Here is a 27,581-nt window from a genome sequence, read left to right as displayed (position 1 = left end):
ACCCTGGCCCCTCCACCCACCCACACATCCACCCATCTACCCACCTCTTCATCCATCCATCCACCCACCCACCCACCCATCCATCCATCCATCCATCCATCCATCCATCCATCCATCCATCCATCCATCCACCCATCCATCCACCCATCCATCCATCCACCCATCCATCCATCCATGCACTTCGCCCCTCGCGCGCCTCCGAGGGCACCGAGGCCACGCCTCTTTCATATAACCCCGCCCCCTCCCATGGTCTCCCCGCCCCCTCCCCGCCTCCTCTCTAGCTCCGCCTACCCCTCCCCGCCGCTCCCCCTTGACGCATGCGCACAGGCCGGAGGCCGCCATGTTGGCGCGGGCCGTGACGCGAGGTGCCGGAGGTGGGGCCAGGCCGCGGCGGGCGGGCGGGCGCGCGGGGGGGGACCGCGCTCGGGACTTTGGGAGCGCTCCGGAGCGGGGCCCGCGGCCGGCGCCGGGCGGGCAGCCGCGGCCCGCAGGTGAGAGGACTACGCGGGGGGCGCTCCTCGATTCTGCCTCGCTCGGTGTCCCGGAGAGACCGGGGGTCCCGTGTCCTGCGGGGCCTGTGCGGCTGCGGGTTGCGGGCCGGCCGGGGTGTGGGAGCGGGGCCGCCGTCTGAGCGGTGCGGGGCGGCGGAGAGGGGGCTGCCGTTCTGCCCAGAGGACGGGCGAAGGGAGCGGTGTTTGCAGCGGGGGTGTCCTGTTTGCACTTGGGGGGATGTAACCTCTATGCACGGGGAGGGCAGCGCGTTGCAATGTGGGGAGAGCCCGTTTGTGCGGGAGGGGAAGGGGGCTTGCTCTTTGGAGTGCCCTGCGGGGGGAAGCAGGAGGGAGCTCTGTGTGCAGCACAAGTGTCCGTCCCCCGGGGGGCTGAGGTGGCCCGGGGGGAGGAGGTGAAGGCGGACAGGGGGTCCCGGGGTGGAACAAAGCTTCGAGCCTTGCCGAAAAACTGTATTCAACTCTCATTTTCTAAGCATTGTTTTGCAGGCTTTGTAATCGTTTTCTTCCTTCCCTCGACCCTCTTTGCTCATCAGTGTTTATTGTTCCCTCGTCTTTAAATAGGGCGGTTGAGGTCTGGGTGCAGGAGGGAGTTTTGGGGATTAGTTCTGAGATGCAACCATTAGAAACAGCGGTGTAACTGTAGGTTGTAATTAAGTTGCCGGTTTCCTCTTCTTGTTCGCATAAAATTTAGGCCAAGCTCTGTTTTTACTCAATACTGTTCAGGACTTTTTGCCTTCGTATGGAAAGTGTGATATTAACTTGAGAGCCCTTGGAGTCTTCACTCAGGCCCTTCGTATAATTCAGGAGATGCAAAGTGCACATCTTTTTCAGTTTTGTATGGCAAAGGGCTCTTTAACTGGGAGGTTCTGAGTGTTTAATGAAAGTGATGCTGTGGACCTGCTGTGAAGTCTGCATCAGAAATGTCTCCCTTACCCATTTAAATATGGCTCATCCATTTGAATAGAATGCCACAGAGGAGTCTTCCTTATTTTTTTGCCAGTGAGCTACACATAGAGATAATGCTAATGAAGAACCTTCAGGCTGCTCTCCCCACTTCTCTGATTTCATGGTAAAGCCTGTTCTGCAATCCCATTTAATACTAGAATATGCTGCAGAGTGTTGATAGTAAAAAAAAAAAAGAAAAAAAGTTTGGGTAGTAACTAGGATTAAATGCTATACTGACTGCACTTCTTGTGATCTCTTTGATTCTGTGATTTTCAAAATTGTGATTTTAAACAGTTGCCTTCATTTCTGAAGTTCAAAAATTGTAGTGAGCTGCCAGCACAAATTAGCATGCTGCTCTGCTTCAAAGAAACAAGACTGTTTCTAGTGAGCCTTGGCTTGACACCAGGTGTCAAAAATGAATTAAAGTGACTTTGCCCCAGCCAGCACAGTATCATTATTGTTACTATTATTAATTTTTTTTTTTTTATTTTAAAGAGTTTCTTCTGCTCTTCTTTAAAAGATTCAGTAAACTGAAAGCCACCTGAGGCCATAGTTCAGCTGTACCTAATCTGTGGCAGTAATGGTGGCTTGGGGAGTTCTGTGACTTGCAGGGTCGCTGGCACAGCTTTTGGTGGTGCCAGGTATGGAGCAGATCGGCAAACTTATCCAGCTAGAAAAAAAGGATCATGCAGAGACTCCCTGATGGAGTTTGCAGTGTGGTCCCGTAAATTACAGGACACCATGTCCATGGGGAGATGATGAGCTCTGGGACCATCGCAAACAGCCTGTGAGGATTTGGCTCTCTCAAAGCAGGGCTGAGCGGGGTGAAGCTGAGAGGGAGGATGTTCAGCTGATACTGCTGCAGAGGCAGGTGTGAGATTGATGGTGAATCCTTCATGGAGATCTGACTGGGCTCGTGGGGGGAGTGAAATGGAGCTGCTGGAGAAGTGGCTCTTGTGCTGACACGTGAACTGGTTGGAAACATGGTGGGATTGAACACAGAAAGTAAAGCCTTGCCTTTTCTCCCCTGAACTCTAGTAACCTTAAATGTGTTTGTTTTTTCTTTCGTTTTGCAACAAGCTGAGAAAAATGTTGCTGTTCCTTAAAAAAAAAATCAACAAACTATCTCATGTTGAGTGTATCTCAGTGTAATATGGTGCTTGTATCTGTTTCTTTGATAGTGGTGATCAAGCTGAGGATATCTGGATCTGAAGGCATAACCTCTGCTGTCTGAATAAGAAGTTCCAATTATGTTACCTCAAGGGCTGTATGTTCTTAGTGTGGTCCGGCTATTAGAAAGGGGTAATGAGTTCACAATGTAAGGAAACACATTGGTATAGACTCCAGATGAATTTGCAGTGTGTTCTGCCAGGAGTGTTTCTGCTGGCACTGCTGTAGCAGCTCCACAAACACCACAAGCAAAGCTATCGAAGGTGCCTTGCTCTTTTGTAATTATTATATTGCTGAAGTAGCTGTGATGCTTAGTACATGGCTTATTTTTCTTTACTCTTTTAGTTGATATATCTGTGCCGGTAAAACTTTCCGAGAAACTGTACCGCAGGAAAAACTGAACAACTATGGAGCATTTGTTTAAAGAGCTAGCAGCCTCAGAGAGAGTATTCAGTGTTTGGCTGTTTCGCTATGTCAATAGTACAAAACTTTTCTAATGACTCTTAATAGCTTATGAAAGTTGACTTTGATGGCCTCGGGCTAGGTTCACAGGGGTAGATGCCTTTGTCACACACAGGTCTGGTGTGGTGTATATGGGTGTCAGTGTGAGTGGGAGGAAAAAGCTCAAATAGACAGGGCAATGTGTTCTGCTTTCCTTTCAAGATTCTCTACTTTCAGCTTTTTTTATTTTAATTCTCACAGCTGTATTGCGTTGTCAGAATACTGGATGGAAACATTTTTATGGTTTTCTTTTTAACTACTTGTGATGCAACAAGTTTCTTAAAATTGGGAGATTAGAGATAAATGAATACATTAAAAATGCTCATGTGGAAGAGACTTTTCTTAGTATATTTGCTAACCCTAACCAAAGTATCTTTGAAAAACTACGAAGTCATTAAGCAATGTTAGATAGTAGTCTCTGGAAGAAAAGGCATGCTTTCAGTGAGCATTCAGGGTAATTGATAATTTACTGGTTTCATCAGAATTAATTTAATAAAGCTGTCTCCAAGGGTTTTACACAGTAGTAAGTGGTTTGGGGTGAAGGTGCTCTGTATAGTGCTGGTAGCCTGTATCCTGTGACAAAAGGATCTGCCAAGGGAACTAAGCTGAAAGTGCCTTGAGATGGGTGATGAGGGGAATTACAATGTGTGACTTGCTATTGGTGACTGGAGTTTTTCAGCAGTGGATTTCTTCATGTTATCTTTTGGATTATGAGGTAGAAAGGGATCTCTTTGAACTCAAGAGGAGCTTGCAAGCTGGGGTGAAATTTAAGTCTGACTCCTTTAATTGGCATCTGTGTTTCAGAAGACTAGCAGTAAGAAAATGTGAAAGATTTCCCATGTTCAGTGTCTTATAATGAATTTGATGTCTTCCATGCCTATTCTGAGAAGCCGTTTTTAAGTGAATCAGGTGTACCAATCTTTTGAAGAATGCACCAGCTATTGATTTGTGTTGTCAATGTTTTTGCTTTATACTTGCTGTGGGAAGTATGTAATTTTGTTTCCTTTTGTGGAAACAGTGCTTTATTGTAAATACTAATGACACTGGTCTATGATTTCTGGGGGCTTTTGTTTTAACGACTTCTTTGTGATTGATGCAGCTGCTTGGTGGTGTGTTCTATAGTTGTGAAATGCGTGAGATTTATTTGGCAATGCCAACACACTCTGCATTTTGAAAGCTATTTTGCTTGGTTCTTTTAATAAGAAATATTTAAAATATGAGAGATCTTATGCACAGGTGAAAGTAGAAATGAAAATAGATTGTGAAGAGAAGTTTTGCTTTCAAAGAAGTTCTCAGAGTTTTTGACCCAACTTGTAGTTGTTTAAATTTTGGGGAAACTTAAAACCTTTTTCCATTTCTAAATTAAATAGCATGCATCTTACCAGGTACCCCACATCTACTCGGGCTGTCAGGTTATGAGTTCTGCTGTGCCAGTCGGCACAAATCACGTGGGAATGTGTTGCACAAGTCTTGCACCAAGGATGTGGTGATTTAAGTGCCTGTCCTAGCTCCGAGGGCTTAAAAGTAAATGGTTTAGAACTGCTATTGCAGTGCTCGGCGTCTCAGTGTGTTAGTCCTGTTATGAATATACACTTCTATCTTTGTAAGAAGCAAGGGAGGAATTTTGTTTCGTTATTCTTGGTGAGAAATATAAACTGGGAGGGCCAATTTTATCAGTCTGTATCATTCAGAAATTGCAGACCGAGATTTAGCAACATGAGAAATGAAAATTGTGGCGCATTGTAAATGAGCTTGATTACATCTCCATCTGGTCAAGTGCAAACTGTTGTTAGGAGGAAGATGAAGTTCCATGTAATGAAAAAAATAAAGCAGAATTTTTGAGGTGTCCCACTGATAATGGTGAAATATTATACAGAATCCCGTAGGTCGAAGTTAGGACAGACATGGGAACTTCAGCTTAGTTCCTTTTTTCCTGATTGCTTTTTGGGATCTCCATGTTAGTGGTCTCTTCTAGTTTCAAGTTGAATGTGTTCCATGTGCATTTCATTTAGCATCGTGGGAACTTTGATTCTTTTGAATAACTGACCTTATCTGATAATGCTAATGTGAAATATCCAGCAGTATGTTAAGATGATGATCTGAAATATTGAGCAGCTTTTTACTGTACTGGCACAAAACCCAGCTCTCTAAGGTTGAACTTCTATTTCTGTTATGCATTGTTGTAGTATATTTTCTACATATTTAAATAATTCTGTAAGAAATAAACGCAAAACATTTATTTTAAATCTTAAACTTATGAAGAAACCTGCTGTGGATTGAAAATTAACCATAAGAGTCATGCTTGGAGGCAAAATCTGAGGCTTTGGAGACAGTTTGGTGGTGCAGGTACCGCATCTGGTGCATCCCTGGGTAGTCCTGCCTCCTGCCGCTGATCTCCCACTGCAGCTCCCTTGGCAGAGCTAAGGCTTGTGTGTGCGCAGGGTGATTTCTTTCATGCTGCTTATCTCATGGGAAACTGAGCCACTTGGTAACGTTTTTATCAGTTTGCTAACTCACCCTGTGGCTACATCTTGCCATTGCTCTCATAGGTGTGGCTGAAGGTGAGTGGAGGGAAAGCAGACTCTGCTTCTCCCAGCAGATGCTGGGGTTGGAGCATCCAACTCAATGCTGCTCCCACTTCAAACCAGTCATCTTTCCAGGTGCTTCTAAAGAGATGTTCCTGGGACTCCTGTTCTCCAGCTAGCTTTCCACCTGTGTAGGAGCTGAATGATCCACATAAATTCGTGCTTTCAGTAAAAACTTTACATGAAAGCGTGAATTCTGCACAACAGTAAGGCAGGTAGAAAACTTTTGTCTCTGCTCTGGAGGACTCTAAGCACTGGCCTGTGTCCTGCTCACAGATGGTTTCTGGCTCCTGAAGGAGAGGGAGAAATGGATTGATCTTCTGCCTTGTCAACTTTTGGCTTCTCAGTGCCTGACTCTCAAGCAGCTTTGGTGTTATGAAACGGGGATGGTTCTGGGCAAGTTCATGGCTGCCCACAGATTTTGAATAGAACAGAGGAAGTGAGTAGCACATCTGTTATTTAAAGAAAGCTGTGAGTGGCACTAGAATCCTACAGACATTGGCATGTATTCTGTATATATGTATTTTTTTTAGAAGCTGATTATCCACCATGGTGCCAGAGTTGTAGAAGACTTGTATTAATACTTTATCTCCACACCTCCCCTCCCTGATCATCTTTACTCTCACTGCTAGTGAGTAACTTTCTAAGTAGTAGCAACCAGAAGTTAAAAAAATACACATATGGGGTTATATTGCTGTCACTTATTAACAACCATATTTTATTGCCTGTTATGTTGGAAGCTTTTAACAGGAACAGAGTGTAACCTGTTTTGTTCTATTCAGTGTTGAATTTGTAATTTAGCAGTGATGTTATAACTAGAAATTTAAGCTGGGCTCTTGTGTTTGCTGTTCCATACAGTGGAATTAAAGTATTTCCATCAGGGTATATGCCCTGTGAGATATATTTTATATAAATGAAAGACTTTGCAAGCTTACACCTTCAAACTGGAATTCATGAATTAAACACTTGAGCTACAAAATAATTGAAGGAAAAATCTAGATAATTCAGCAATATTGAATCTGAACTTACTGGGTTGCTTGAGCTGCCTTATGTTGCTCCCTCAGAGGCTGTGCAAATCACACCAGTCCCTTGTGGCTACTCACACTTGTCACGGAGGAGTCATGGTAAATGTGTAGGCATTCACTGTCTCTGTTGTTAATGAGACTTGGGCAATATAAGACACTGACATCTTTAGTGGTAGAAGGGCCCCTGTGGGGAGTTTTGTAACCCAGGTGAGACTTTGTACCATATTTTCCCCCTGAATCTGAAAATTTCATCCTTAATCTCCAAAGAGGGAGTTTTGTTACTTAAAGAAGAGTGGTAATGAGATGATAATGGTACCAACTATCTTGGAGTTGGTGGCAGTGTTATCTTGGTGATGGTGGTGGTATTGCATGCTATGAGAGGGCCTGGCCTGTATCTTTCCAAGTAGGCTGATCTTTTTCAGGAATGGTTTAGTAGCTTACGTTAATATGAGGTTGAATATGCGGAGGAGTTTGCAGTGGGGCTCTAAGTGGGCCATGATACAACTCCCCCAGCATCCTCTTGCAAGAAGATAGAGACCCAGACACTGGGTGTCTTTTTCTTCTACCACAATTCCTGAATTTTACTTCTTTTTCTTTATTAATAAAATGGTCTTCCTGGTCGGTATACCTGATGGCATGGTCTTCTAGAAAGTTTGCTATTTTTGGTTAATGTTAAATTTTAGGATTTCATACTTAACTCTTCATTTAAGAAAATTTTAATCACTAATGAGAAACTATATTGCATGACTTTCAGTGAGTACACCTAACTTATGTTAATAATATCCTATATAGTCTGTCCTCTTAACTTTTTTACTTTAAAATTGTTGGCACTATTTAAGAGCTACAGTGATAGACCAAGACCTTGGTGTGATTGTGCTTCACATGCACAAACCAAAAACGCAATTTCTGTTCCCAAAACTTGTTATGCTGGAGGAGTCTTTGTTTCACCTGTTAATTTTGTGGGGTTGGTGTGCAGTGGGGGGGTGGAGTGAGTAGCAGAATAACGAAACGGTTAGCGTTGTAGGCGACATCTTAATAAGCATGTAGTCTAACTTTAGCCTATGGGGATGGCATTTTTCTCTATCAAAACTTGTAACCATGAGGCAATTTGATAGATTTTACCAGCATCTCTTCCCTTTCTTCAAGGGCAGAGGCTTGCATACCATGTTGCTATAGGTGCTCGTGTGGCTGTCCCTTCTTGGGGGGCTCTGCGAGTTACATCTTCTCTGAGAGCGGAGGGAAATTGCTTCCCTGGAAAGGGCTTAGCAAATATAAGCAAGAATCGCCCAACTCTTAAAATGTGTTCCTTGGGGGATGATAAAGTGCCAAGAGTGCTAGTTTCTTCTGGAGTGCCGGCAGGGATTTCTTGTCTGGTTTTGCTGTTGGCTATCATTCCTGGTTTGTAGAAAGAGTAACTATTTCAGTGAGGGCCTGTGAACCTTACCGCTGGCAGTTGAGGCAATTATGTGAGCTTTTCTGCAGAATGCCAACCAAAATAAGCCGAGCTGGTTTAAACAGCCTGAATAATCGCTCTTTGTATTGATTGATCCTGAGTAAATAGGTTAGAAACACTGAAGAGCAGCTCAGCTGGTGGCCTTCTGGCAGAGAGCAGGGACGAGCAGCTGAGGATGCTGAGCTCTTCCACGGCACAGCTGTATGGAGAGGAGGAGATCCAACCCCAGGGCAGAGGTTCACAAGCTAGAACACTGTTTGACAGGCTGAAATGTGGCTTCTCCCCTGCAAATATCTCCAGGTGAAGGAAGAGAATTGCAGTTCATTGTCCTCGTAGAGAATGAAGTTATTTTTCTGATTAGGCTGTAGTGATCTGCCAGTGTGGAGTGGAAGAAGAAGAAGAAATTCAGGCATGATTGGTGGGATGCTGGGGATGGGTGGCAGCGATGCCCCACAGCACCCACCAGCACAAGCAACAGGGTCCTGTCTTCCCCATCTACGTACAGAAAAGTCCATGCTGTGGTTCTCACCAGCTCCCGTTACTAGTTCAGGTTGTTTATTCATTAGTAAAATAAATGGTAGGAGGGAGTTGGGCCAGAAAATGACAATGTGCAAGAGAAGGGGTTGCGTGGCAACAATTTACAATCCTGATCATGGAGTCAAGAAAAAATAATAATGGAAAAAGAAATGGGAGGAGGAAAAAATGAGTGGGTTGGAGGAAGAAATGCTATCTTTGTATTGACTTTATTGTTTCAGTGCCATCCCAGATGTGTCTAACAAGTCTGACATTGTTTGAGATTTTCATTACTGAGAGCCTTTTATAAGACCTTCCACTGTGGTGCTTGTGAGTGTCCCCCGAGCAGCCTGACACAGCTTTGCAGAGACGCAGGTTGCGCAAAACGCTCTGACTGGGGGTGGTGGGAAGCCTGCATCTTACCCCCCAGCTTCAGAGGACTTCTTGCTGCCTGGAACTGCTTTCTAACTTCTTGTCTTTCCGCTTTTTTTCAACAAAACGACTCGCGTAAGAGGCTTCCTGATGAATTGTGCGTGTCATTCTTGACACGTTAACATTTTAATTTTGGAACATGTGTCTTTCTGATGGCTGCCATGCGTAGATGTGCATATAGGAAAAACAAAGTAATGTGATTTATTTTAAGGAGTATCAAAGGGAAGAAAGCTTCATGAAATAAGACTGCAATATTCTCTCTAATCTTTAGGTAACTCCATTGCTTTGGTTAAGAAGTTTGAACGTCCTGTAGTGATTCTTATCTGTTACTATTGGTTAACTTGTGGTTTCCTATGTGATTTTGTTGTTAGTATTGGCTTATTGTTTTAACTGGATGAATAATTTCGGGTTGGCAAGGGCTTGCAATTGCAAAAATGTTGTTTGTTCATTGAATTATGGAAGTGACCCTCACTTACTGGTGCTAACTGAATGTGAGATTACAAGTTGCCAAGTGTAATGTTTCAACTTTCTTATTTTCTAAGAGGAAATACAGAGGAAGTGAAAGCCGGTGGCATTGTTGCTGGCGTTTTCTCGCTCGGGTTTACGTTAGAATTAATTAAAAAAATTGCTGCCATTGCAAATGGCAGTTCTGCTAATTGCTTTTTGCATGTTGGGGTAACCGACTGCCTTTTTCCTTTTCAACTGGACAGAGGGAAGGTTGTGTTTCTTCCCAAGCCCTGCTCTCCACTTGTTCATTCTGGCCAGTAAAATGACTTCCAAATGGCTGCAAAACCTTTCGCTGTAATTTTATGCTGTTTCAACTCCGTTGTGACTGGTGCTATTTTGCAAGCCCAGCTAGATAGCTTCCTGCTGTGATAGCAACTATGGGTTGAATTTATGAAAAGCATACCAGGCTTAGTATCATGATGCAAGGTATTACTTCTGTTAGGACTTCAGTACTTCTTGTGACTTGTATGCATTTAGTTATTTATGTAAAATGGTGGCTCTGCTTCTGGGATGTACAGAGGGACTGTCTTGACTAATTTAGAGGCAAAAATTAGCTCTGACTTATTTTCTTCCACACTGTTGTTGAAATGGATTTTTATTTGAAGCTGTGGTCTTACAGAATTGTGTATTAAATAATCTGTATAGATGTAAAAGAGCAGGACACCACAGATTTGTAGTGGGTTATGTGAACTTTTCCTCTGGGCAAGAATTGGTGCTATCCAATTTTCCACTCACAGTGGAGATAGAACTCAAAGAGCTGCAGAAGCCAATAGTTATCTCTGTTGGAGGTGCTGTACCCTGCAGTTCTTTAAAATAACCTCTATGGTAAATAATAATGTGCGAAAGTGTGTGACAGTTTGTTTTTTTTTTTCTCTTCCTGAACCTTGTTCTAGATGTCAAAATTAACCTGGACTGCTTGGGAATGGAGAAACATAGCCCTGGGATCCTGCCATGAACAGTAAGAAAGTTCAGATGCTTTGTGTATGCAAATTATTATTATTATTATTTTTTTAATGTCTAAATCGTAGTGAAACTCTTCCTGTTCAATTAACATAACAAGGCAACACGTTGTGTAGGTCCGTGTGGATTTGCTTCCAGTTTTTCGTGCAGTACAGTAAGTCGGGGGGGGTTCAGCAGGGAACACTCTTTGAGAAACAAACTGGGGAGTCTCTGCACCCAGTCTGACACTGCGGGGACACTACTGTGGGTGAGGTGTTACCAAATTATTGAGGTTGATAGTTGAAGGATGCTTCCCTGTAATGTGTAGTGATATTGTGAGTCTCTGTTATCTAGTGTATAATTATATTGTGACTCTGTTGTCATGGTGTATCTTGAGTGCAAATTAGTTTGAAGTGTTATTAGACAAATTAGTGGAAAAGAAAAGTGAGTTGCAGAGTGGTAAAGACGGCATTCTGGATGCAGCTTGTAGAAATGTAGTTTGGCTAAAGAAGTCTTTGGTCTGACCTTTCATATCTGAATTCTGTGTGTTGCTTTCCTTGTTTGAAACTTTGCGTTTAGTAGATGCTGATTAAATAATTCATATATTCAAGAACACAGGCACCTTTAATTCTTGAGTGTTGATCAAAATATTTAGGTTGTTGGTATCCTGAAACTTTCTAGCTTGAAGGATACATAAGTAAATATTTATATATGTATATACTCTGTATTCTTTATATAGCCTTTTCCAGATGTTGCTGTAGGCATCCATAAACTGATGCATTGAGAATTATTCTGATGAATTTTCTCAGTATGGCTGTGGGGGTCAGTAGCATACTTGTAAAGTGTAAATTTTCAGCAGATGCTGTTGACGTTTTTCAGCCTTCACTGGGACACAAATTAGAAGGCTTTTGTGTTGTTAAATATCATGGCTTGGGTATACTTGGATATTGGAAATGAACAGCTCTTGGAAACTCTTGTATATAAGCTCTTTGCAACAGTTTAAATGGTTAACGTGCAAATGTCCCAGTGAAAAAGATTTCATTTTCTTTTGTAGAACTCTCTGACCATGTCATGTTGAATTTTTCCATGATGAGAGTGTTTTTACCCTGGGCTTTCAAACACTGGTTAATACACTTGAAATACTAGGCAATGTTGATACCTTGAGAATCTCATAAATCTAATTTGAATATACTGTAATTGTTAAATTGTGGATCAAATTATGTAGCCTTAGGTCATTTATCAAAACAATTGATAAAGACACAGGAAGCACTGAGTTCTTTATACAAAACAGTGAGTGCAATGCAAGGAGATACTTCTCAAAAAGCTGAAAGCAGTAAGTCGTAACAGTTTGTTCAGCTTAGCTGAAAAAGACAACTGTATATGTGTGTAGATTATTAAATAGATAGCTTTGAAACCTTTCTAGAATGTGGCTGAAGCTTCAGTTTACTTTTTCTGATCGTGAATAGACTGAGCCATCAGTTTTAAACTGTGCTGATCGGAGGGTGAAACATTCATTTTAAACTGTCCTGTATAACAAGCTTTGCTGTTTGAAGGGTAAGGCAGGAATTTTGCTGGTCATAGATTTGCTTTGACCAAAACCTTGTGGTTTCTTGTGGAATTCAGAACAAATGTATGTCATATCAGAGAATAATCATGCATGTACAGTGCAGTTAAGAGGAATTTTAAGGATGGAAATAGTTCTCATTACAAATTAGGAAACCAGGAAGGGTCTTGGTTTTGTTTTTTCTGCCCCCTGTCAGTCAGTTATCTAAAAGTTATGTGGTTTCTCTGACTCTTGACTTGTTTTTTGGGCCCAAAAGAGCTGGACTGTTGTTGTGCTCATGTTCAAGGTCCTCATGTTTGGGAGATGGTGATTCCATCGCTGCCCCGGGCAGCCTCTTCCAGTGCTGTATTCCGTGCAATATGACATAGAATTTTCCTGCAGCCTGTGGTGCCATTTTAAACTGCAGGTGTTTACCTGGATATGATTTGTAAGCGATGTGTTAATGGTTTGGTATTCTTCAAAGAGCTGTTTTCTCTTGCTGTATGACAAATACTATGCCAATAAGAAGCTTTTTTTAATACATAAAATATTACTGAAGACTTCTAAGCTTGTGTGAACATGCTGAATCTTGGTTTTTTTGTGTCAATAGTCAAATACAGTTTTTATTGAACATATTTTAAAAATACATTAAAAAAGGACATTGTGTAACTGCAGTTAAAGAGCATGGTAGCAATACTTTTGGCAGGTGAAGCTTCTTCACTAAATACAATTACTGAATTTCCGTTAGGATAAGATCGGTTCTGGTACCTAGAGTTGTATTTCAACAGCCTATTTCCTTCCTTCATAACACTGAGTTTTTCAAAATGCAGTACCTTCGTTGACTGAAGTAAATTGGTGGCTTCAGTTGTATCTTCAGTCTTAGATATGGGGCTTATTTTGTGTGTTAACTTGATTTTTATTGCAAATGTTTAAATACTTATATGCTTCTACTCTGTATGTGGAAAACAGTAATGATTCTCCTTGTTAATTATTGATTATCAGGTGATATTTGATATATGTTAATGCTACCGTCAGGTAATGCAACTCTGATGCCTGTCATAAAAAATGGGAGGCTATGCAAACAACCAGAAAGTGTCCAAAGTTATTGCTGGAAGTGCCTATATCAGTCTATTTTACATCCTACTTTTAAGATAAAAATACCTTTATAGGCATATGCTTCTCTGAATTTAGAGAGAGCTTACCTTATTACTTCTTATTTAGAGATTAAAGCAATTCTCTAGGAGTGCAGTTCCATGTCGGATTTAATCAGCTGCTGCTAAAAGGGACAATGCTGCTTTCCGCTGCCCCGTGCAGGGTTGGTCCCTGGATGCCGGGGATGTGTGGCTGTCACCAGGTGAGTGCGATGGTTGTGCCTGGGCACAGCATGGGCCATGCTGGGCACTCCCTGCCCTCAGCAGCCTCCAGAATTGTCCGGCTGGTCGGTTTGTTTGGTTCAGGACAAGGTAGGCAAGTGGTAGTTGGGTCAGACTAAGTGCAACACGAACTGTGTCCTTTGTTATGTTCCCAGGCTGGCATTGAGCCTCTTGCCTCATGTGGGTTTAGTTCACAGTATGTTTTTCAGCAGTTCGGTTTTGTTACGGTTTTAATTTTCGTTGGCTACTGTGCTAGAGAAGGGACTGCATTGGCGTCGTAGGTCAGGCTAAATCACAACATTTGCGATTTCTGAGCATCACCGGAAAACAGCCCACCTTCTGTAGAAATGATGTGTTTGCTGAGGTCTGTCCTCTGACCTGACGAGTCTATTTTTCATTTTCACTGTATGCTTTTGTCTTTGCCACTGAGGATATGTGGGCTTGTTCACTTCATGGCTTCCTAGACTGTGCCCCGCACACTTCCTTGTCCACTCTTTGACATGTCTTGTGTTGCTAATTTGCTGTTGTTTCTGAAGAGCTCACTGTAACTCATACATGTCACCTACATAAGCCACATGCATCATCTGTCAACTCTAAAAAAAATGGAACATTGTGATAGAAAATGAAATATAGGTATAAAAATGAAAGAGTTTCACAGGGTGTCTGCTCTGCGAGTTGTGTGTACTGACATGTGACCAACACATGTAGTGTTTTTATTTATGTCATGGAGTTAGAATTAGAAGTAGCTTACCTTCTCTGTGAAATGCTAATCAATTTTACATGGAGCTTAACCATGTCCCTTTTAAATTGGCTTCCTAAATTCATTGTGAAGGTTGTTAAAACCACTGTAATTGGTCATATAGGAAATGAATCGTTATTCATAAATGTATGTACTTGCTTTTGCACATCTGAAAGAATGTCAGCAAAATATAACAGCAGTAACAGGAGCAAACACCACAAAGCAAAGAGATCGGAGAAATTCAGCCCCCAGCTCTTGGTGGGGAGACACAAGTTAGTGCTGGTGATCAGATTTGTCCTTTCTGTGGACGCAGTGAGCAGCTGTAAAGCTGTAAGCGGAGGTGTGTTTTTCTCATATTGGTGTGTTGGGCATGTAGAGTCATCAGCGACGGGGGTAAAGTCGATAGCAGCTCTGTTGTTGAAAGCTGATGAAAACTTTTGTATGAAAAATTGTATTTTTAACATGGAATTTGAGCTTTGTGAATTTCTGTGGTAATGAGGCTTGGTAAATATTCTTTATGTACTTTCTGAAGTTTAGACTCTATTGGAAGAAAATCCATTGATTTCCAGTTTTGAAACTTGTGTGCATCAGCTTGTACATCCTGCACTGTTATTTTTTGTAATCTTTAGTTTTCTCCTATGTACAAGAAAATAATACCTGTAACATTTCTTATAGCTTTCTGCTGCGAACAAGCCATGGAGCTCAAAAGAGGTCGTTTCTTTTGTTCCTTCAGCGGTGGTTTTTAAAAAATGCCCCAAATTTAAGAAAAATTCAGCTTTCACCTTTCAAAAGTTTAATTGGCTCAGCTTTTTTCACAAGCAGAGTGATGTGAGCAGGTAACATATAAGCTGTGCCGCTAAAACACCGCAAAGAAACCTTCAGGTGAGGGCAGGAGATGGACAGATAGAAGGGATTCTGTTTTTAAAGTCACTCTGATAAATGGCCTTTTACTTGAAACTGGGCAACATGATTAAAGTTGCTAGAAGTAGTACTGACTGTGTGTAAGTAGTTTGGCCAGTCTCATGTGTTAAACAGTCTCTGGAAGAAGGTGAAACTGTGTTTTCAGGAATCCAGGTCTAGTTTTGCTATACACAACACAAATCTATTGCGTACTACTAGCACTCTTATTTCTCAAAAAAACGTTAACAATCTTTGAACTAGATTGGCTTGGAGTGACCGTTTTAGAGAGTCGTGTAAAATGGAAGGATTAAAAAAAGCCCCTTTTATTTGTAGTTAATAATGGAAAAGTCAGATTTTCTTCCCTGTCTTCAAGCAAGCTGGAGTGAACAGTATAGTTGATACCTGCAGATAAGCAACCCTGTTAAAGGCCACATCAAAGGAACATGGCTTTGACCTCACCGGGCTGGTGTATGGGAAGATGCTAAACTATATACATAAACCCATCTGCAGTGTATACTTGCCCAAGATGAGGCCAACTTCATTTATTCCTTAGAATTAATTAAATCCCAACCTTAGAGTTTTGCAAAGTTGAGGGCCACCTGTCTTATGATCCCTTTGTACTGTTTTATACTGGATTTACCTCATCGGAGAAGCCCATGCGGAGCCCACAGGACGGTAAAACAAGGAGTGAGACTGCAGTGTCCATCCTAATGATTAATGCATTAACCACACTGCATGTCACATAGGGCTTGACAACTATTTCTGAGTATGATGGCAGGCAAGTAGCTCAACTGTATGTGGTACTACTTGAATGTGTTAGTTTTATGATGGACAACAGATAAAAGCTATCCTATTTACTCAGGAGGCATCTTTAATGCAGGAAAACCTGGAGTTTATTTGAAATGAGAATATCCCGGTGCAGCAGCACCAGGAGTTAAGAACCTTATTCTCCCAGCTGCTCCAGCATCAATGGGAGGGAGCGGGCAAGGGAGATGCTGTTAAACGATTCTGTTAAACAATTCTGTTTGATGCCGCCTCTGTTATGACTCGTTTGAAGTATTGCAAAGCACACAGTGAATTTATTATTCATGCTTACAAATATTGCGTGCCATTTCTTGATACCAAATGTCTAAATCTTTTTTAACCAGATAACATTTTAGACAGGCTCCTAAATTAGCATTACTTGTGACCTGCTCTCTGAAGCCAGAATTTCTTTTGTAATGCTACAGAGCAATTGGAGAGGAGAAGATGATTTGCAGAAGTTTCTGTTTTTTGTTAGTTCAAATCTGTTACATAGATTTACTGTTTTGTGGCCATATCTAAAAAATGCTAGAAATACTTACTAATACTAATATCTTAATTACTAATACTAATATCTAAATATACTAATTTACTTTCATATGTTAAAGGTATTAATTAAAAACCAGCAATTTCTGCTTTGGGCTGCAAATACATAGTAATTACTTTAAAGAAATACCTAATTCATGTGACTACTAATTTTCTGTTATTGACTTATTTTTACCAAGATAAAATATATAAAAGACCAAAAAATCAGAAGTGTGGCTTTTTGGGGGGGGTAGAATAGAATCACAGAATCATTTTGGTTGGAAGAGACCCTCAGGATCATCGAGTCCAACCATTTTGCATATGTATTGCATAGTTTATATTCTGCATATATTGCATAGTTTATGTTTTGCAATGCTTGTTGCTAAATTATGTCAGGAAACAGAAATGTTACAACGTTTTCACTGTCCCTTCAAGTGAAAGTACAAGTTCCCAAACTTGGATATAGTCTGTAGTCTTTCATTTAGATTAATGGTTGTAAGATATCATACTCCTGAGACATTTAGAAAAGAAAACCACAAGGAGTTTTTGATCAACTGTATTAGATCTTAAAAATGGAACTCATTAAAATTTTAGCCTCTTCTGTACAAATTACTGTGGTTATGTCTTGCGTGCAAATAATTCGAGCTGTTCCTCTCTCAAAATAAAAGGTGGCATTCATGAGTCACAGCTTCCATTTTAGTGAATTGTTCATGGGATAGACAGACTCAGCAACAACTGGGTTAAACCAAGAGATTATTTGAAAAATCTAGGGCATGTGCTTTCTGTGTTCACTTGATTAGTTTTCATAATTCATCCTTGTTTCCACAGCAAAGAGCGGTGTAATAAATGCAGACCAGAAGCAGTTTTCTTTCTTTTGTGCTCCTTTATCTGTGTAATTTTATTGGAGAAAGTTAGTGAAAAGGGGAAAAACTCGTATTGTGTGTGAATGTTTAAAATGAATCTTGATTTATTTTGTGCAAATCCATGGGATCTGAGAGGCAGATGCTATTTCAGGATGTCTGTCTGTGACTCTGCTTCACGTCTTTTTTGTTTGACTACAGGTGCATGAAGAGCAGAGGAGATATTTCCGCTTATCAGAGATGATGTGGAGAGACACTTTGTGAGTAACTGACGTGTGTTTTCTAAAAAACCCAAAATGCTAATGTGGGAATTCATTTTTACTTTTCCTAATTTAGCAAAACTGTGCCATTTGCCTGACAGTTTCATTTGGTTCTGGAAAGCTGTGAATATAGAGCCCTTCATGGAAACCATAGACAAAGCTGGTTGTTGAAATAAAGAGCTGTAAGACAGAGCAATAGCATATATATGTTTGTGTGAGTTCTTAACCTTTCTGTAGTGATCAGTTTACAGGTGCTACCTGTTCTACATGACAGGTTATTAACACTTTGTCGTTCTTGTCTAATTTTGATTGGAATTCTGATCTATTTGCCATGAAGATGGGAATAGTAGCAGTCAATGGAAGCTTTCCTGAAAGTTTTCCATTCCTGTCTGGTGGAACACAGCAACATCCTGGGAGCATGCAGCTAAACTGTGCTCCCAAAATATTACAGGAAAGGAAGAACCTCTATGGCAGAATATAACTGTACCTAAATAAGTACTTTTGTGGAAGCAAGGTCTTTTTTTCTGATCACAATTAGGTGATGCAGTGTCTTATTTGTCAGATGGATTCCATAAATACGTTGTTTCTAGTGCTGTAGACTCATCAGCCAGCTCTTTCCTTTGGGGCAATTAGTCCCAGGCTTTCCTTTTTTTGCCAAATTTCCAGTAAGGGTTGAGAATTGAAGCAGCATGTTATTTTAGATTTTTCCATGACAGTCTTTTTTTGTATAATACAAGTAATGTGGTATTGAGTGCTTGCTTTTAAACCATTACCTTTGATACTCTGGAGCTACTGCTTTGTTCTAAAGATAATTATCTAAGAGAATGGTGCTTTTGTGGAGAACTTCAGTGCTTCTCTTGGCACTGAAGAGCTCAGGTTAGAACTGCTGTTACCTCAGGCACCTTGATTTCGAACTTCTTTTTGCATTTGTAGTATTAATGCTATACCATGAAAATGTTGGTATTTTCTTAAACTGAAAAATATCCTTTTGTTATAACAGACTAGTAATTGCTTAAACTCCTAGGTAGGAACCAGTTTGGATTCTTATATGGGATTTTCTGCTTTTCTTGCTTAGATCTAGGGAAAAGGTTTTTAAATGGTTTTTGGGCTTCCCTTATCCTGGGGCCCATTGCATATTTTCATAGATATGGTTTTGTGATTTGTAGTTTAGTGACTACTTGAAAAAAAGTCATTAATGCTTAATTTCCTCATTCTGGGATGAGGTTTGGCATCTGCAAATAGCAGCTGGTAGTCTGTCTTGCTTTCAGTTGAGAGAAAAATCTGATTCAAGATAATATTGGCTTGTAGTCATCTTTCCATTGGCTCCTTCCAGGCTCTGCTTGCCAGTTCAGGAAGGCTGCAGGAGGATTTCTTTACAACAGTGTGCTGGCCCAGTGCTGGATTCTTTATGAAGCAGCAGGAGAAATCCTTGTGCTGCTCCAGCTGATTTACCCAGGAGATAGTGGTGATTTGATGGAGTCTGTGACTTTGAGATCACTCTCTTGTGGTCGAAGTCCATGAAGGCGTTGTCACAGTTGGCTCAGTAGCAGTGATAATATGGAATATTATTTCATAATATATCTTTAAAGAATAATAATTCATATTTAGAATAAAGATATTACATTCTGTGATGCCTTCCGCAGATAGCTAAAGTAGTGGAGTATTTGATTCCTCGGTCATGACACATGTTGTTCGGTTTGTTTTCAGATTCTGGCCAGGGCTCAAACAGAGTCCCTGGGTTAGATCTCATGAGCAGAGCCTCCTTCTGCAGCTCCTGGAGCTGGCAGGACTTGCTCAGGGCTGACACTGGATGGATGACACTGTTGTGCATTAAAATCTCACTGTAGCTTTCTAGCAGGGATCAGGCTGAATGAGGGAAGTAGAAGTTGTGTCTGTACAGTCCAGTCTGTACAGGCTCATGTAAGTTTGTGCTTCAAGCAGGTACAGTGTGTTAGACAAGTACAACTGTATTTACTTCCCAGCTGGGTATCACTCTACAGAACCTAGAAAAAATTGTAGTTGAAAAATAACTAATTTTTTAATTTTTAAAATATATATATATATATATTTAATGAAGTCTTCATTATTATCAACTTAATAAAATTGGAACTTGATTGTGGTTTGTTTTTTGGATTTTGTGTGTGTGTTTTTATTTTTTTACAAGAAAAATATTTTAGGTATAAATGTTCCAAATATCAGTCTACGCGCCTTAAAATATTTTCATAGTGATGCTACAGTTACTGATAATACCTACATTTTTCTTTGAGCGTATTTAGAGATGTTGCCCATGTTTTTGCGTGGCAATTTTCAGGAAAGGCTGTGTGAAAAAACAAACGACAGTTATTTTGTGGGGCTAGCATTTAATTCATACAGATGGCTGCTCTTAAGGACCTTTTAGCTGCATAGCAGTCAGCTTTTCACGGGCTTCAGCATATGGCTGGGTCAGGTTGTGCTCTGATACTTAAGAGAGCGGATAAGGCTTACAGCCAGTGACACCCACCGTGAGCAGCGTTTCTGGATTTGCCTACATTAAGACTCCTCTGTGTCAGCATTAGTAGCTGCAATAACAGGTAATATCTGTCCGTGTAGTTTCATTAATTCTTACGGGATTGTTGCAAGGGTGCATATGGGTAAGATGTAATGGGATAGCTTGGGAGTTGAATAGAGTTTAGTGCTTGTTGCAGGGTGGAGGTGCAGGAACTGGTTTCTTTGCTTAGTTCTACATGATCATAACCTTGGCTTTAACCTCTGTGCTGTAATTCCTCTTTCTGTGAGTAGTATTTATACAGTTATATAAAATTTGTGGGATGTAGAATGGAAATTGCTATTTACCTGTACCCTTTGTTTTTGTTGCAGTTATTACTGTGCACTTAGGAATGCACAGGATTTCTACTTAAAAGTGGGAAAATGTTTCCCCTTTAAATGTTCAAGCAATCTGTAATGGGCTTAAAATATGTACTACGACTTAGTCCGCTAAGTTAAAAAGTAGCTTTGCTAATAGAGCGAGAATGTGCAATAAAAGAATTCACATTTAGTAATATTGATTCATAAACTTCATAACTCATAAACTTAATAAACATAAATATTGACTCATAAACTTCAAAAATATTAATTCCTCAGTATACTGCATAATACTTAACTTAAAATGATAGAAATAAACTATTTCAACCAAACCAGAGATGCACACCCCTTCCCTATGCTGCTTTTCTTTTTTCCTGACAGGCTGAATGAGGGTGCCTTGTTCTACTTGACATCTGCCCATGTCTGAGTAAGTCTAATTTGTACAATAGTAATAGGTACTTGAGCTGTGCCCTTGGTAATCAGTAGATTAGGGGTGTATGTGACACGTTGGACACTGAAGGGACATGCTGTATCTAAGCTATTCAGTTTCCTTGTGAATGGACTAATATGTTCCGCTGCCCTTCCCTGATCTTAGTAACCACATAAAGCTTTATGCTCTTAAAATAACTGACAGTCAGCAGCTGGTTTCTTACCAGGATTTTTTTTCACTGCTAGTGAGGAGAAAGTGGGATCCAAATGTCATGAGTCCTTTTATCTTCCTGGAGATAATACATGTTTTTCTTTTACTTGTATTTGCTGGATTGCTTCTGTGTATTTTTTTTTTCCACATGCAATGCTTATCTAATCAAACTTTTGTCAGTGCAGTCTGTTTCACCAGTGTGGATTTATTAAGTAGAGGTGGTGATGAATGAGCTTTAATATGCTGGAGTTTTAGCCGTAGGTGACTTATGCTGGAGAAAGGCTTTATGAAGGATGGAAAATGCAGGTGAAATGCAAGTTGTTTACAGAATGCTGAAAAATATGGTAAATCTATGAGGACTCAAATGTTTTAAGAACACTTCTACATCAAATTGATCAGGTGTTTTTGGGCCAGCCCGTAAGCTTTGTAATATTTTGATTCATCTTGCCATAAATGTGTGAGAGCTGGGTTCATTGTGCAAATCCAGGCATGAAACTGTTGATCAGCTGACTTACAATTCAAGATAATAATTTGTTTAAAATGATGTTTTGATACACTTCAGCATTGCAAAAATCCTGCTTGGAATCTCTTTGGAAAACTGAAAGCTAACTTTGCTGGTGGTAAAGTAAGGGCACTGAAGAAGGGAAGGGGCAAGGGAGAACCCTTCTGCCACCTGTAAGGCATTGCGGGTGCATGGGACTTGCCAGCCTGGTTCTTCACAGCTTACCATCCAAAACCTGAAATACAGCCTGAAGTAGTGGATGTGGCAAGAGGTGTCTGTTCCACTGTGGTCTGGAGAGACGTGTCTGTGAGGTCTACTGGATGTGAAGTACTGGTGGGGAAGTGCTGTCTGTCTCTGCTCTTGATGAGGCCATCAGCTGCAAAGCCACAGCAGATAGACTAGTTAGTCTAGACACAAGGGTGTAGGATGGAGGCAGTGTCATCTTCACGGTCAATGATGTGGAAAGAACAGCTGATTTGCTTCAGATAAACCATAGCAATAATGTACAAAGACAGGAGGGGACCTCTGACAATGACTTGTGGCTCACACAAACTCATGGATTGGAGTTTGAGGAGAAGTGTGCTCCGAAGTCCAGCTGTTATCCCGCCTGTCACTTAAGGAGTGTATAAGCAGACAGCTTTGTTTCTTAAACTTCAGCTACATAAATGTTTATATAAAATGTAACTCTGTGTTTGCCTTGAAATTTAACAATGACCCTGGGATTGTCAGACCTGTCACTCCTGGAGTTCAAATTAGGAAGCCTGTAACTGCCAAAACATGCATTGACATGCGAGCCAAGATCCGTTAGGGCACAGATGCTGGTGTACTTAGGCAATGAAATAATCCTGTTTTAGCTCAGGAACACAGAGGCATGATTACGCTCCTGCAAATTCTCTGCAGAGGTGGAAATTGCTAGATGGTTTTGAGATTATAGGTTTGATTGCATTAAGACTGTATAAAGGTTTTTCTTCCCTGTGTAATAGCTCTGTAGGTTTATTTTACTCTCTGTACAATGTCTTATTAAAGGTTGTTGTAGCTATGCAGTAAAACAGTTCCTGTTTTGGTACAGGAGTCCTTCTGAATGATTTTTGGACATGTTTTAGGATGATGAAGGCAAAGAAGTATATTGGAGTTTATACTCTGCACGTTGGTAATGTTGCTTTTCCCAGCTTGCATCCTGCCTATTAGAGTGTATTTTTTACAAGCCCGATGTTTACATTGCTTTATTAGTGCTCTTTTATGTGCTGTACAAGCTAGCTTTGCAGTAGAATGGTTTACATAAAACAAGAATTACTTGCACTGATTTTAAATATAGTTTTGTATTATGTAGTTCAGTGTAGTGGATCCTGCTCTATTAAACAGTCTCACTTTCTTTTTAGTATATGAGGCTTACCTGAAGTTAAACTGCTTGTGAATGACATTTCAGGAAGTCTGAGCTGATCCAGCATGTACCTACTGCTGATTTTTAATGAACTCCTGTGCGCAATGTGAAGTGTGGTGTTTTTTTAGTAACAGAAGCTTCCTTAAATTGTAGACTTTGGGCAGTTTCACACAGCTTTTAACAATAATCTCTTGCTTTTGCTTCAGGGAGCTAAAACCAAATAGCTTTGATAACAGTATGTTGATTTATTATTGTTATTACTTTTTTAAACATAGTAAGGAACAGTGTTGTAGTGTCTTTGCAATTAGAGAGAAATGGGGAGTGTTATTTCTTTAAATGTCTGATGACCTGTAACACTTGCTCCTAGGCAGCCCTGATTCAACAGATGTTGCCTCTGGGTGTTTGCAGCTGGATTAGAATAGCCTGTGATGGAAAGGCCTGAGTGTCTACTGTTATTGTGCTATCAGTGTGCTTGGCAATCAGCTTGCACTTCTTGTCATCTTTAATTCTAGGGGCTTTTGAGCGGAGAAGATTGGCTTTTTGTACTGGGTTTGCAAGAGGCAAAGTGCTGCTGCTAAAACTGCTGCTTACTTGCACTTGTCATGCTTCTCTGTGCTGCGTCAACCTTGAGCTCCTGGTTCTTCCGGCAAAGGTTTGCACATAGTCTGCCTTACTGGAGGCAGTCTTATGTTTTAAATTAAAAAAGAGAAATTTAGAAATTGAAGAAACTTATGACCTTTCTTATGAAGCAGTTTTCTCATTTTTACTTTGTGGAGATGAACGACTGACTGTGACAAGTTTCGATCTTTTATTCTTTTGAGTTTAATGATGCTAAGCTTTTACTTAGTTTTGCGTGTATGTGAAAGTGCTGCGAAAAGTACGGCTCAGCAGCTAGTTTGCAGAAATTTTTCTTAGGTGTTATATTTTTTGGATATTCATCTGAGAAGCAATGCTGGTATAAAAAGGTAAAACATCTTTCATCCAAAGTGCTTATAACTCAGAGTACAAAAGGAGAGCGAGTGCAGATGGGGATCTGTAGAGAAATCAAACTGAGTGACTGAGAAGAAACAGTTGGGATGTATCAGCACTCTGACCAATGGCAAGTGCGTGAGTCATTGCCAACTCGGTGTTGTTTTGAAGGAGAAATTATCACTGTGTTTTTTTGAGGCACAATTTTGAGTAAGGTGTCACATAAAGGAAAATGCAGAGGTGCTTGTTGGATGAATTGCCAAAGTTTGATTTAATTAAGGGGAACAAATGTTGCAAAACCAGCAAAGCTGAGCCCTGAAGGGCATGAGGAAGCAGCTTTTTATGCTTGAGGGGGTGAGGGAAGCAGAACTGGATGGATGCACTGTAGCAAATTAATGTGGCTGAAGGGACAAGGCAGGAAAACGTTTCAGAAATTTCAAAGGTTTAAGAAACGCAGAGCTTGTGTGAAACCAGAATAATTTAGTTTAGCGAAAGATGGATTTTATGTGACTACTAATGAGGGAGAAAATGCTGCATCTTGAAGATGTTGGAGAGAAACTTCTGGAAAAAATATATTTGCCAGTAACTGTATACAGGCAGCGTACACTTGTGGAAGATGGCTTTTCTCTTGTTTATCCGAATTGATCGGATGACGTAAATTGATAAATGTAATTTGTCAACGTAACTGCATTTGTTTAAGGCTCTTGCTGGTCTGAATGTTGAAGTTCTTTAGAGAAACAGCACCGTTCATGTTTCCTATATCTTCTCTCTTGCCAAGGGAAAAGATCCTGCAAACAAAACGCTCTTTCTTTGCTCCCTCTGGCAAACAAATTACCAGTCAGGCAAAACTGCACATGCCTAATGATGTAGTACTGCAGGCAAGATGAAAAGCACAAATGTAGATCTGTCCAAAGACTCAAAGCAGTATATGGGTAGGAAAGAAGACATGAAATGATTATTTTGATATCAATATTGTCACATGTGCCCAAGGCTTTATAATATTAAAATATCTGAAGACCTAGTTCAGCTTTTGAATTTTATTTTCATTCTTGATGCTTTGCTGGCCAAGGACAAACTAGGAAAGTTAGTACAGAATATTTGCATTGCCTGGAATGCTTCGTGGTGACAAAAGTGATTTAGTGTTGATTTGCATTGGAAAATAATTGAGTTTGTAACACATTTTCAAGGAAGACTTTTAAGGAAGAAAAAAGGAAAAAATAAGTGCATCCTTGTGAAACGAGGACCTCCATCTTCTCTATGACTATATTGTAGATATTTGAAATTTGTGATTAGATCCCTCTGAACCTTTTCTTCTCCAAATTTAATAAAGATGAGTAATTAAATAAGGTAACTGCATTTTCTCAGTTTCTCATTGCTGTTAGGCCTAAGTCTTCCATCATATCTGTTCGGTCTTTTAACAGTTGAGGAGCAGTGAGGTTTTGGTGCACCAAAGCTTAGGTCATTGCATTGAAACAGTATACTATGATTATATTTCCTCTTAGCTGTTCTCATTGTGCTCATAAAGTACACATGAATACAAGACAAGTTAATTAGAAACTGGAATCCTAGATTAGATCTTGGTTTTGCAAGCCGAAAGACTAATCGAAGTTTATGGTGGTCAAGGGAGTAGCAGAGATACAGCTGAGCAGTAGAGAGTGAACTCATGCAGCAAGAGTTTATGTGCACTAGGTCTGTGGAAGATTAGGACAAAAGCTTTTCATTGAGATTGGCCCTCTTTATATTGCCCTCTTTTTTGTCCTTTTTTACCTTCAGACTTTTCAGTTGATGAGGTTTATTCTTGAGTTGGTTTTCTTGCTACTGGTAGTCTTGACATTTCTGTGAAAACCATGAAAGGCAGTATGGGGAGGGACCGCATGCACATACTGTTGTGCTTGAATAAATTTCAGAATGCGGCTCGTCTGCTTTGTGGCTTTCTGTGATTTATTTTTTCTTCAAACAAAAAGGCTAATTTTCTTATCAGAAACAATGGATTCCACAGATGTTTGGCAGCTGCATCTTTATTTCCTCTACTCCATCAAGCACACTCCAGTGTGGCTGCTCTTACCTGAAATTAGATTACATTTTATCTCCTTTGGTCAGCAGGGGAGTTTCTAACCTGGGTGGGATGGATGAGTCTGTGCTGGGAGGGAGGTGTCAGGGATGTGCCAAGTGCCTGGATCCCTGCAGAGACGTCAGCCGGTTGGTTTTCAGGTTGGCAGCCTTGAAGCCTTTTTGCCCCATCTGGAAAACTGAGGAATTCTCGAAGAGCTAATTAGAGATGAATTTAAGAAACAAAAGGACATAGTTAGTGAGTTGTAAGATCATTTGTTCCTCACATAATGAACTGTGTGTTTTTTCAAGTAAAGCAGAAAAATAATCCCCAACATTGGTCTTAACAGTTGCCAAATCCCAGATTTCTGTGGATTTTTCTGATTTAGTTGGTGCAGCTGCCATTGCATCTGCATTTAGGTATTCAAAGACCAATTTTGGAACAAGTATGCTATAACAGTTACTTATCAGATATTTCAGAGTATGCCCAAAAAGATTCCTGATTTGGCTGGAATGGGATTTCTTTCTTAAAATATACTAAAATTAACTGTTGTGTCAGTCTTGATTATATGTTACTTGCTATTTGATCTTATTGTGCGTATTCTTTTTTTATTTTAGAAAGAAACCTCACGCATTTACTGTAAGAGTTGAGATACTTAAATTATCCTGGAAGAAATTCCAACAACCTTTCATTGGCTTTCTTTCTTGAAATAAAAGTTCTTAATAAAGGAATAATTATGTTGTAAGTAATTGAACCTGGAAGCTATAAAATTATTTATCTTTTTATCTTGTGATCTACTTTGCACACCTGTAATGGTGGTTTTGTCTGTTCTGATTAATGTATGTTAGTATGACTGGTTTCATTCTTTCAGAAAAACTAGAAAAATCAACGTGTGCAGTATCTTTTTGTAGAAAATCTTCTCAGGTGTTTGCTATTATCTGTATTAGTTTCTGTGCTTTTTTTGTAGTTGAAAAAGACGACACAAGCTTAGGTGTCTTAAGTTTATAGTGAAATAGCTGCTAGCACAAAAGTTTCTGCCACCCCTTTGTGAAGGAGTTTCATCATGCCAAAAACATTTTATTTTATTTTATTTCATTTATTTATTTTTATTTTATTTTATTATTTTTTGAGGATGTGGCAGGGATCTGTCGGGTGCTGTCTATTCTGTACTTCCGTGTGAAATACAGCAGCATGAATATGAGTATTTCAGTTGGTAAAAAGTGTTGGTAGGGTTTGTTTTCCCCTGTAGATGGCTGAAAATATTGCTGCATCAAATGGCATCATTCATGAGTAGCCATTTTCTCTTGGTGCCATTTAACATGACCTTTTAAGGTCCCTTCCAACCCAAGCTATTCTATAATTCTAAGATTTCCACATTCTTCATTTTGATTGTTAATGACATTTAAACCTTTCATTTAACTGGACTAATATAAAGACCTGTTCTGAGCATTCTTCTTAGGAATAAATGCTTGATTATTTCTGTTCCAAAGGTGATATTAACATTAAGCAATGTCATATTTTAACAAGTTTAGATTAAATACATCTATTAGAGCTGGTTTTGTACTTTCATTGATTGATCCTGTGTCCTTTGGTCTCGGTCTAAACAGATAATTCA

At 40.1% G+C, this 27,581-nt stretch overlaps 1 protein-coding gene across 5 annotated transcripts in view; it reads left to right on the top strand.

Moving 5' to 3' along the window:
* The first annotated feature begins 405 nt into the window (after window positions 1-405).
* Window positions 406-27,581, top strand: part of KLHL13 (kelch like family member 13) — an 81,345-nt gene continuing 54,169 nt past the window's right edge. The window contains exons 1-3 of one of the 5 annotated variants that reach the window (XM_065846344.1): window positions 422-491; window positions 10,537-10,601; window positions 17,525-17,583. In XM_065846344.1, the coding sequence (XP_065702416.1) occupies window positions 17,564-17,583 (20 nt within the window). In that variant the 5' untranslated portion in view covers window positions 422-491; window positions 10,537-10,601; window positions 17,525-17,563. Of the gene's footprint in view, window positions 492-10,536; window positions 10,625-17,524; window positions 17,584-20,832; window positions 20,852-27,581 lie in introns of those variants that run through there. The other 4 variants (XM_065846342.1, XM_065846341.2, XM_071813543.1 and 1 more) reach the window with 4 other exon arrangements.

This window comes from Patagioenas fasciata, chromosome 11 (assembly GCF_037038585.1).
Source record: "Patagioenas fasciata isolate bPatFas1 chromosome 11, bPatFas1.hap1, whole genome shotgun sequence".
NCBI classification, from domain to species: Eukaryota; Metazoa; Chordata; class Aves; order Columbiformes; family Columbidae; genus Patagioenas; species Patagioenas fasciata.
Note: the sequence above shows the minus strand (reverse complement) of the source record. Positions and strands in the feature narration are given on the sequence as shown.